The following is a 12,775-nucleotide window of genomic DNA, read 5'->3' as shown; positions in this document are numbered from 1 at the left end:
CAACTGGTATCATAACAAAATCATTACAAAAAAGCATAGATATGCTCAACTTCAATAAAGGCACCCTATTCCTACTTCAAAAAGCGATAATTTTGAATACATGCCGTCTTACTAGAAAATTCCTTACGACATCCTCAATTTCATCAGCCTTCAATACAGTTATGTAGGATCCTGTGCACGCTTGGCTCCGGCCCGTGTGCTCAGGTTTATCCCCTTGTAGAAAGGGAGGGTAAAGCACAATAAATATAAAAATAATAAGAATAATTTATTTTAGATTTGCATCCATATTGTGTTAGTAAAAATTAATTTTAACTTATTCTAGGGTTAGTAACAATTCATTTAAATTAAATATTATATAATTAAAGTAACATAATTGGCTTCCAATGATATTCCTGTGCTATAGATATTGGTAGCTAGTAGCAGGAGCAAGAAGCTATATCCAGCGGCAAAACAATGGTGAGTCCCATCGGTCAGCCAACACGCTCAGGACGGTGTTCGCCGCGCCGCGTACTCGCGCCCGCAGCGACGCGCACCGCTTTCTGATGATTGTGTAGAAGCAATCGGTGGGCGCCTCAGCGAACATAGATGATGCGCTGCAGAAACGCGGCACACCGAACAACATCCTGAACGCGTTATTGTACTGAACGCGCAGTGCGCCATATGCCCGCTGCGTAAAGTCGACCCACAGGCCGCACGTGTAGAACGACTGACAGTATGCTTTAAAAAGTGTTAGTTTGGCTTGTTTGCTACAGCGAGCAAATCTGTGAATCAACATATTATAGCGAACAGATAACGCTCTACGCTCTCTTTCAATATCAACCGTATCCGACAAGCTTTCAGTAACCCAATGACCCAGAAATTTGAATTTTTCCACTCTATTCAACTGAGTACCTCCTAACGTAACACAAGCAACACTGCGGCCCCAGCTCCAAAAACCATGAACTCGCTTTTAAGCGAGTTATATCTGAGCCCATGTGCCACTGCATACTATTCACACATGTGCAGAAGCTTCTTCAAGGCGGCACCGATCGATGGACTCAGCAGCACCATGTCGTCGGCGTAGCTGATGTTATTAATGCACGTCTCACCTACATGACATCCTATGTAGGTGCTGCTGAGTCTCTCGATCAGCTTGTTAATGTATAAGTTGAAAAGCTTGGGCGAGGTCAAACCCCCCTGTCTCATTCCGCATTTTAACCCGTACTCATCCGACCGCGAGCCAGCCCATTTGACACAGTTCCTCTGGTTATCATACCGATATTGAAATATTGATGTGATATCCGGAGGTACACTGGTTTCACATTGTAGCTTTTTCCACAATAAATTGTAGGACACCAGATCGAATGCCTGCGACAAGTCCAAAAAACACGCATAGACTGGAGTTTTCCTCGCTGTGTAGTACTGCACAGTTTGCTTGAGACAGAAGATGGCACTCTCCGTTGACAGACTGGGTTTAAAACCAAACTGTAAATCATGGATTTTAATATTTTCGGCTAATCTTCTGTCAAGCAAACCGTCCAGCACTTTAGCAATAACCGTATATTATTGGACAAGTTGGAGGCATCTCCCGTTTTATTTTTTATAATAGGCACCACAATAATATACATTAATCACTCGGTAAGAAAGAATGATACATAAATTAAAAAACATGGACAAAACTCGCGGCAAGTGTACCCCTGCGTACTTCAGATGCTGAGATCATCGTGACCGGGAGATTTACCTCCAACCATGCCTCTTATAACCGCGGCGACCTCGCACGCAGAGAATCTGACGGTTGAGTCCCCGTCGCGACACCCAGCACCAAACACCTGCGACTCCTGAGGGAGAGAAGACCCCACCTTAAATTGGTTACGGAAAGCATTCGCTATATCGGTTGGATCGAACTTACCATCTACGCTCGCAGGGACACTCGACTTTGGATTCAGTTTATTAGTGTTTTTCCAAAAATTTTTAAAATATTTATCAGCATGATTTTGAACAATAATATATAATTTTATTTGTTTTTCATTGTTTTGGCAGTATTTTAGTTTACTTTTAAATATTTTCCTAGATTAGCGCATTTTATCATAAATAAAACCACAACTCAGTTTACCATATTGTAACCACGACTGATACCAAAACTGAGCCTCCCTGTGAGCGGTGCCTACGTGCTTATTCCAGCCTGTAATGTACCTATGCTACTTAATTCTTTTATCCTTCAAGCAACAGTTTGCTGAGTCTCTTAAAATATATATTATCTCACAATACATAGCTTCCAAACTCTATGGTCAACATTAGAACACAACTTGTCAGCGCATGCACAAAAATCTACAGGAAAGTCAATTAATCGCAATTAAGATAGATAGATAAAACTCTTTATTGCACCATAAGAGAAAACATACAAAACAACACAAAGCAGATATAGATGGTACAAAGGCGGACTTATCGCTAAAGCAATCTCTTCCAGTCAACCTTTGGGATCAATTTACTATTACAAGTATCAGTATATTTCTGTATTTGTTCTCTGTCCCTTTCACCTCATTTAATTTTATTTAAAGATTGTGAGGAAAGCGAAATTTTACATTGAATATTATTTATATTACACTCAATTAATAAAGGTAGATGATCTGACCAATAGACATTATGGTCCGCGCGGCACTAGTAACAATACAATGATCAAGCCAACTGCGAGTGCCGTGTGAGTCACTCACAAAAGTTTTTTTCCTGTCTTTTTTTTTCCTGTGGGTAGTTGCAGGCAAAACATTAAAAAACAGCTGATCCTCTATTTTAATTATTTAATATTTTATTTTTAATACTTTTTATTAATATTATACAATAAATAATACTACAAATCATTAAGTTCATGATATAATAAAAGAAATACCTGCACCTGCCTGCCTTGTGGATAAATTTCTTTTATTACACAAACAAAATGGACACACAGCGAAATTTACAACTGGAGCAAGTCCAACACACGCAGAGGCAACTGGAATCTTCATTAGCTTGTCGCATGGCAGACTTTGAGAAGAGGCTTACTGCAGCACCATCAGCAGATATAGGTCAGTTGCAACGGGAGTTCCGGGACTTCAAGGAATGTGTTTATTCCATCTTTTAAAATTTGCAACAGCAAATAAAGGATTTAGGCTGCAGAGTGGACTCCTTGGAGATGAGAGGCCGACGGAAAGTGCTGGTGCTAAATGGTGTCACAGAAGTTCCCAATGAAAATATCAAGATAATAGTGTGTTAACATTTTAAAAAATAGTATTTTATTGTCATGTGTTGGCAATACTGATTTTGGCTTTTTGACATTTGAGTTTGCCGCGTTTTTCGGTGTCATTGAAAAAAGGGAACTCGAGATAGGTACAAGAAGTATAAAGATATATTATTGTAATTTATTAAAGAAGAACTAAGAAAGGAATTCTGGTTGTATCATTTAGTAAGTTAACAATTCAGAAGCGTGATTAAAGAGTTCACGCCCATATGTAACAGTGTAAGTCAACTTGGTTAAATTCATGAACTCCAAAACTTGGTAAGTTCTTTATTTCCCGTCTTAATATATCCAGATATGAAATATCACTGTCTTCCGCATAAAAGGTCATCCAAACATTATAATACTAGTGGCGATATAAAGCAATAGGTACTTGTTCTGCCGTACATGTGTTACCTCCAGCCAAGTGATAAAATGATTGATTCTTCATTGGTTAGAACATGTACGTACTTAATCAGTCGAGATATCTAGGAAATTTTCACTAGTATATATATACTATGTAAAGTTTCATTGCTCGTAAAGTAATTTCAAGCAAAACAAGAATACTTGGTTAGGGTATACGGGAAAAATGACCGAGTACTTACCTAATATAATCACATACTGATCTATTACTGTTTAGGGTGAAGCCAGACGGGCGTAATTTTATGAGTTGTGAGTCGCGTATTTTCGGTCGCGTAATTTCTGCTGCATTCGGTTTCATACAAAAGTGCAGTTTGCGCCACACGACGACGCAAAATGAGTTGTCTGTCGACTCACGCGCATAAACTCGACCGAATTTCTGTCGGGGTGAGGGAGGGGAGAGCGGTCAGCGGGGCAGCGGGTGAGGGAGGGGAGAGCGGTCAGCGGGGCAGCGCAGCGACAGTTCGTTACGGGATGCGTAGGTAGGAGTTTCTCGCTGTTCTGAAAAATGTTCGACACGGAAAAATTGATTTTTGAAGTGGAACAACGGCCATGTTTATGGAATTTGTCAGAAAAGTCATACAGTGACAAGTTTTTGAAACAGAAAGCATGGCAAGAGGTCGCTGAGAATTGTTTTGAAGAATGGAACAACTTGAGCAACGAAGACAAAGAAAAGAAAAGTGAGTATTTTTACCATATTTTTATTAACATTAAAATGTTATTGATATACAGGCTGCTTTAAAAATCACTGAAATGGTGAGACACGTACAAAATATTTTTATTAACATTAAAATATTATTAATATACAGGGTGTTATAAAAATCATTGAAATGGTGAGACACGTACACAATAGTTTCATACACAGAACTCGATGGCATGGTCAATTTACCTCCCCATACAAAATGTCCCAGTGCTAATCGCATTTTGTATGGAGAGTCAAATTTTTTTTCGTGATTTGGTAAATTCTGACTATGCCATCGAGTTCTTTGTATGAAACTATTGTTTACGTGTCTCACCTTTTCAGTGATTTTTGTAACACCTGTATTATATCTATACCGGCTGTATCTATATGCTGTATCCTATATTAAAATTACCAATAAGTAATTTATTGTAAAAGATCAGAATACAGAATTGATTCGATTTTGCCAGGGTAACGCTCCTACTTCACAAACAAAGTAATTTTTAAAAAAATCTCTGGTGACTATAGCAGAACTCGACGACCTTCTTCCATTTGAAATTTGTTGAATACATTGTAAAGGACATTTCAAAAACTCATCGTCAAACTTAGCCCCAACTCTCCTTCGCACGAAATTGTGCAAAACGCATGTAGCTTTAACTATATCAATGGCAAAGTCAGGGTTGACTTGCATTGAAGAGTGAAGTACCCTCCATTTATTTGTTAATATGCCAAAAGCACATTCTACACATCGTCGCGCTCTACTAAGACGATAATTAAAAATACGTTTGTTTCTATCTAGGTTTCTGTTAGGATATGGGCGCATCATATTTCTGTGTAAACCAAACGCCTCATCTCCAACAAAAACAAAAGGTTGGGGTTCGTTTGTGTAATTGGGCAAATTTTTGTCTTCCGGTAAATTTAAATCATTTCTGAAAAACTTTTGACCTAATGTAGACTTTCTGAATATAGAGTTATCGGATTCTTTTCCATAATCACCAACATTAATCGTTGTAAAACAACAGTTTGCATCTGCCACAGCCATTAACACGATGGAGAAGTATTTCTTATAATTATAATAATTCGAACTACTGTGTGAAGGTGATTTTATTCTGACGTGTTTACCATCTATTGCCCCAACGCAATTTGGAAAATTAGTTTTCTTATAAAAAAGCTCGGAGTTCGAATTCCAAATAGATTCATTCGGTTCTGGCATTTCATTAGGCTGAAGTACATTCCATATTTGTATACAGGTATGTTTGACGATATCATACGCAGTAGAACGCCCAATCAAGAAGTCTTCACTTATTGTATTTAAATCAATACCTTTGGCAAGATACCTGAAACAAAATGTAAAAATAATTAATTGAACACAATTGAAAACACTAAAGTTATATTTTATTACATAAATCAATAACATAATCATCCTATTAAAATTTTAATCTTTTGCTTTTCAGTACATTTTCTGCAAAAAAAATGGAAAACCGTAAGAGATTATTACACGCGTGAAAAAAAAAAAGAAAATGAAGAAAGAAGTGGTAGCGCAGCAAAGAAGAAGAAACCATGCCCGTATTTTGATTTATTGCAGTTTTTAAAAGTTACCAAACAGTCAAGGAACTCATTTTCAAATGTAACTTCTCCTGAAAACACTGATAATGATAACGATGACAGTAATATAACTGGCAACAACGACGATGAAGATCCTGATGAACAATCCAGATCCACAGAAGCAGACTCACCACTGTATCAACCGTCTACCAGCCAGCCAGCGTCAATGCAAAAACCTGTATACGAAAACCAGCCATCGACGTCAAAGCAGACAGTGCCATCGCAACCCGAGACATCTGTATCCCGAACAAAAAATAAAAAACAAACACTGACACTGTTTCAAGAATCTCTTCTCAAAAAGTTTGATAATGATGATGATAAGGATCGTAATCGATTATTTTTATTGTCTTTTTTGCCGGAGATGTCCAAAATGACAGAAAAACAGAATTTCGAATTTCGCATGGAACTTATGAAAGCATTAAATAAAGTCAAGTACCAAATTCCAGAACAGCACACACAATCAAATTGGCCTCATTTTTCATCACCCTTTTCCGATTCCCACAGCAGTAATCAATACTACCCGACACCAGTAAATAGAGGATACACAACACAGGCAAATGAATATCACTCTAATGAAATAAATGAATATGATGAAACATAGAATACTGTGCAGCTTGTTCATTAATCTTTATATTTAAGTAAAATAATAATTAAAATACTTTAAAACTTACTTGAGTGTTATTATTAATCTTTCCTCTGGGCTGATGGCTAGTCTCATATTTGTGTCCGATTTAGTAATAAAAGGTTTTACGTGATGTAATAATTCTTGAAAAACATGTAATGGCATATGGTAGTAGTTTTTAAACATATCTGGATTTGCACATACACGTTCATATAATGTATGGAACTGTCCACATATCAGCCTCTCACTATTGAGTGGGTTTACCCAGCTTCTTTTTCTGGCATCATCTTCAGTATCTTCTGAATATGCTTCGTAAATACACAATATTTTCAATGGATCCATCGCACTTGATGACACAAACACCCCGTATCAACACTCGATAGCGACTGAATAAATTACGTCCATCTGGCAGCTCAACCGAAATTCGGTTGGGCGTAATTTACGCGGCCGAAATTCTGCGACTCACAACTTATAAAATTACGCCCGTCTGGCTTCACCCTTAGTGAAGAGAATCTACTGGCTGCTTGATAAAAGTTATCTATCGAAAGTAAAACATAGTATATTAATTTGTAATTGTAACAAACATGCAATTACTACCTCGCAAGTCATGTAGTGCTGAGAGTTATTACCAATCTGTTAAATGGTAATAACTCTGTTAAATGGAGGTAAACAGAGCCGTAAGTCTTTAAAAATTGGAAGGCCATGTTAAGCTGTAGTAGGATAGGTACATATATATCGAGGGGTGAAAGGCTATTTGGTTTAAGCGACATTTTTGCAACTTTACAGGAGACCTATTTAAAGTTCCAATTTTAGGGAAAAAATTCATAACAAAAAATCTTCTTGAGCTATTTTAATGGGGTAAACTTAATTGAAATTCAATTAAATCAATTGAGTTATTGATGCTATTACCAAATAAAACGGACCTTTAATCGCAAAGATAAATGTCGCTTAATACAAATGGCCCTAAGCTCTTATTTTTCAGAGTATGGAAGAAAGATTTAAGTGACTATGCAGTTAATTTTCAGAGTGAGCCAAAAAGCATGAAGTGATATAGCCCAAAATTAATAGTACCCAGCCATTTATCTTAAGTGCCAATCAAGTTCAAAATGACTGACCATCTAATTTACTTATGTGCCATATAATAATGAAAATATAATGTTTGATGTTACATTTTTTTAAGTCTAATACTTTCAATGGCTATTGAAACAATGAATGAATTGAACCGCATGAATTTCAATCACTGTACATTTCAGATGCTTACGTTGAATAAATAAAAAATACACACAACACAATATTATTTAAAGTATTTACTTAGAATAATAACAAAGTACAACAGTCTCTATGTGGGAACAATGATATTTATTCACTTTTTAGTCTTAAACAATGACGATATGTTTTGTGTAGCCGTCATATAAAGTCAATCTCAAAGTAGAAATATCAACTATAATTAGTTATTTATTCGGTCTTACGTGAGATTGGTCTTCCATAAACCTTACCTACTAAAACAACTAAAAAAAGTTCTAAAGTCTCCAAAATCATAATCTATTTTTTTTAATAAAAACTCAAACTAATCATTCTAATCAACAAATAAAGTTTTATTGACAAAAAAATTATATTCAATAAAGTTTTTTTTTTTGTAGATTTTTTTTTTTTTTGTTATTGTATTAATTACTAGCTGTGCCTGCGACTTCGTCCGCTTGGAATAGTTATTTTGGGCATGATTGAAGCCCTCAAGGGTGAATAATTTTCCTCGTTTTTTTCACATATTTCGTTTTTAACACTTTAGGTTTCGCAATAATTTGTATTACTTCTTCCGAAGCATTATCTTCCATTGTAAATTTTACTTTCATCTGATTCAGGTGAGATTTCTGAAATGTTGCTGTGTGGATTTTGCTTATTTTACCAATAAGGTTACCCTTGAAATACTTTTCAGACATAGCACTCGTGTGTCAGGTTTTCCACAATAGGTATAAGGTGCCGGTTCTTTTCTCGCTAGCTGGCTTATTGTAGCCCATTGCGAGTAATGTTTCTTACGGATTGCTCGATTGTAGAGTGAATGCTGTCTACTGGCATCTCCGCATGGCCAGGGAGAAGCATACTGAAATCAGTGACTTGTTCATGATAAGAGGTACGTCCTAATGTTGTTACTATAGATTCGGTCGCGTCGCTATCACCAATTACGGAAGACGTATCCTTTTTCGAATTGCTGAATCAATGTTTCATACTAACATGTATTGAGTGAAAAACCGATTCGTATTTATATTAACACTGTAAAAATGATTCACATTACATCACTTCATTTTATTGTCCGTATTAAGCGACATACATTTAAAAAATAATAAGACGATTTTTTGGTTTAAGTAGCACCACGTGTGAAAAATAGATGTAGCTGAAAGAGCTTAAGCGACATTCCATGTCGTATTTCGGTGACGGACAAATGGTTTAAGCGACATTACACCATATAATTGATGAAAGTCAAAATGATCTAAGCTACATCTCCATAAATACTAAAAACAGGAAAAAAAGGTTTAACTGTTATTGAATTATTTATCTGAGAAAGGTTAATTGGTTTATGTCTCGGTTCTTTTAATCATAGTATGGTTCAACCACATAATTAAAAAAAAAAATGCAAAATGTATGTCGGATGAGACATTGCTATTTTGGTAACCTCCCAAAAATAGTATTGTATCAAACGCCAAAAAAGTCTTCTGTTTTTAATGAATCCTGCATCAACCGACGGAGAAAAATTTGCTGATTCCGAATATGTATATAACTCAATATCAGCCTAGATGTCGCTTAAACCAAATAGCCTTTCGCCCCTCGATATAAAAAAAAAATATTTTTGCAAAGTTACTTTCAAGTGTAGTGTGAGTGCATTGTTTTTATGATGACAGTGAGAAGAAGTATTTATTCATTATGAGCCTGATAAATGATCCCCTTCATTAAGTAGTTGATTAAATTAACAAAAAATTTAGCCGGACTAAGTTATGAATCTTCAATTTATTTTTTTAACCCATTCCTTATTAAATTTACAGTTTATGTCATATAGGTATGTAAGTTAATATAATATTTAATCCCAGTGAGAAGAAATAGAATTTAATAATAGAATAATAGGGGTTGTGGGGGTTGCTTGATTGCCTAATTTCTTTAAAACTATGATAGGATTTTTATCAATTCAAAACTTTATTGTAAGTAAAATAATGTTCATACAATGGACCAAAATAATTTCTTATGCAGTACAGTATATATCAGTCAACATGTATATGTTTTTTTAAATAAATCAAGATTATTATATTATGAATTCATTCAATTTATTAGAAAACAAATTCTATTTTTGTTTGTGTGGAATAAAATAAAACAAATTAGCAATTTTTAGGGCTTGGCTGTTGAGATTAAATATAAGTGTCTCTAAGTGTATTATGAAATCAATTAATGGTGCATCTAATTTAGTCTAAATCAGTCTACTGTGTAAACAAAATAGCTACATAATGACCTACATATATATGTAGGTATATAAACTGGTTGATCAAAATGTCCAGAGTAGTTGCGGAGATCGGGTGTTGCACTTGGGATTGAAATAATCTGTGTTGCAGGTCATTGATCCCTGACTGGTATCACACAATATGTGTGATATATAAATAGTAAATACTCTTACAACATGACTTGAATTTTACATTGTTATCACATCAGTTCATTTCAAACGAACATCTATTATTACCATTCATGTCACATATTTTTTTGCTTTAGCTTGTAAGAAAAAGCTTGACTTGGTGTTGAAATAGTGATACAGATATTTATTTTATATTGTGAAAATCTTATATAAATTCTCATATCATGTATGTTATAATATCAAATTGTGAATGTTGATATTAACTTTGATAGTTAAATAAATCATATAGACACATGTTCTTAGGTAGGCACAAAGGCCCTTATGTTTTAAAATATTGGGAATCTGGAAGAGTAACATAAAACAGGTTTGAAGAGTATGTAATATTAACAATAATATTATGTTTTAGCACCAACTGGTTGAACAACTCTCTTAATCCTTAAATATATATGTATATTATATTGGTATTATACCTGGTGATCCTACATACTGGTAAATAGCGAGTTCTCATAATAATTGTATGATCCCAGAATGGCTCACAGACAATCAGATCCTTCCTTATCACCCGAAGGCTCTCCAACAAAACAGAGCAGAAACCATAAACATAGTAAAAATAAAATATCAGTCTCATCTAGTGATTCAGGTAGCAATGGATCTCTTAGTGGACGCAGGAGGACTAAAGCTAGGCGCCAAGCTTCTTTGCTTGAGAATCTGGTTGACACTATTAAGAGAAAAAGTAATCATAGTAGTTATTTTAATGGTGCAACTATAATTCCTGAATGATCCTAGCTCCAAGGAACAAACAATGAAGGAGTGGTTAAATAAGATAAATGAGTCGGCTCATATTTATGGCTGGACAGAACGTCAAACCATTTATTATGCTCTTCCAAAATTAAGCGGATTGGCCAAAAGGTGGTACAGCGGACTTACAACAGTAAAGTATAGCTGGAGTGAGTGGCAGGAAAAATTAATTGAGGCATTCCCATGTGAACAGAATTTTGCTGAATCATTGTCTGAGATGTTGGCTCGCAGGTCAAATAGGAATGAAAACCTTGAAGAATACTATTATGACAAAATAATGCTAATTAATAAATGTGGACTGACCAATAAAAAGGCAGTCGATTGTATAACTCACGGTGTATACGACTATAACATTAGGATGAATGCACAATGCACAATGCACTTTAAATAACAGCAACTCATAAATCCGTACTAGTTAACAACACCCCTGTGACAGTATACTTATATTAACCTTGGTAGTCAATGTTTCCCGTGTTCAGAGGTTTCGCTGATAGCGTGGTAGTCCCTATCGGTCGAGTAAAGATTTGTGCGAAACTGGATCGATTAAAGTCGGAAATTGAGGCATTCGCAGTAGATCTATCCCTTCTTCAAACTGATATTCTAATTTGTCACTAATTGACGGAGCTCTGGAGTTAGAGCATACAAGACTGTAAATATGATTCTATATTATAAGATAGTTGAACTCGAATTAGAAAAAGTTCCTTAAAGTAATTAATAATTAAGAGAGTCAAGAGTGAATGTTTCTGCGTCTAAACAAATTGCGACATAATTTGTATCTACTGAACCGTGTATGGAATATGAAAGGAGAGTATAAGAAAGAAGATTCTAATTTGCCTTTACTTGCAGTAACTTACTTAAGTAGGACTTCAACGGAGAAACACCTGCAGTTGTTGCTTCACTCAAAATATTTAGGGTTCACCTTCTTGAATTGAATTTTAAGTTGTCACTGATTATAACGTTCTGCGGACGAAGCCTCCAAACCGTGATCTTATCCCTAGAATTGCTCGCTGGTGGCTGCTGGTACAAGAAAGGTCAAGTAGGCAGCAAGCCCATGAAGATGCCTTAAGTTGAAACTCATAACTAGTCCTTGAAGTTCAACAAATTCATGATATAAATTGGCTACAGCGTGTACAAATGAGGGACCACTATTTATGCCTAATTAAAGAAATACTTCGAAAGGTAGATGGTGAACTGTAATGGGTTGTTGATGGATGGTGAGCTTTACCTAAGAACGCTCGATGGAAAATCTGACAGCAGTGCCATGCCGACGTCGGACATTTGCACATGAAGAATCTCTAGAAAAGGCTCGAAGTGACTACTGGTTATTGTATTTGATGTACCCATGCTAAAATACCGCCTAAAATAAAAATGTTTTTTTTTACATCCTATATCAAAACCACAAAACACATTTGAGTGTGTTCACATTGATCATCTTGGTCCTTTTATTAGAAGTAAGAGGGGAAATATGTATTTTTGTGGATTCATAGTTTTTCAAAATTTATAGTACTCCGGGCAGTAAGGGATTTTATTAGCCTTTTTAGAACACCGCTATGTGTTTAGACAGAAGTACTCACACAACTAATGAATTTAAGCAGTACATTGAGTCGCTTAGGATAAAGTACGTTTATTTATTTATTTATTTAGACTTCATGCACGTAAAATGTACAACAGGTGGACTTAATGCCACAAGGCATTCTCTGCTCTCTGTTTAGATCGCGGTGGCGTCCTCACATGCCAATGGACAAATAGAAAGACTCAATTGTTCTATTTTATCATCACCGACTGCTTTGTGGCTTGAAGAAAATGACAAAGATT

At 35.6% G+C, this 12,775-nt stretch overlaps 2 protein-coding genes across 2 annotated transcripts; one reads left to right on the top strand and one right to left on the bottom strand.

Annotated features, from left to right (window-relative positions):
* Window positions 1-433: 433 nt before the first annotated feature.
* Window positions 434-1,185, bottom strand: LOC106141058 (uncharacterized). The gene is made up of 2 exons (XM_060954100.1): window positions 998-1,185; window positions 434-761 (listed from the first exon to the last, which is right to left on the bottom strand). The coding sequence occupies exons 1-2, from the start codon at window positions 1,183-1,185 to the stop codon at window positions 434-436; spliced, it is 516 nt and encodes a 171-aa protein (XP_060810083.1).
* A 2,689-nt stretch (window positions 1,186-3,874) lies between these two features.
* On the top strand, window positions 3,875-6,600 carry LOC132904277 (uncharacterized). The gene is made up of 2 exons (XM_060954207.1): window positions 3,875-4,326; window positions 5,780-6,600. The coding sequence occupies exons 1-2, from the start codon at window positions 4,155-4,157 to the stop codon at window positions 6,529-6,531; spliced, it is 924 nt and encodes a 307-aa protein (XP_060810190.1). The 5' UTR covers window positions 3,875-4,154; the 3' UTR covers window positions 6,532-6,600.
* The last annotated feature ends 6,175 nt before the right edge of the window (window positions 6,601-12,775 follow it).

Source organism: Amyelois transitella, chromosome W, assembly GCF_032362555.1.
Source record: "Amyelois transitella isolate CPQ chromosome W, ilAmyTran1.1, whole genome shotgun sequence".
Taxonomy (NCBI): Eukaryota; Metazoa; Arthropoda; class Insecta; order Lepidoptera; family Pyralidae; genus Amyelois; species Amyelois transitella.
This window is presented reverse-complemented; position numbering and strand designations above follow the sequence as displayed.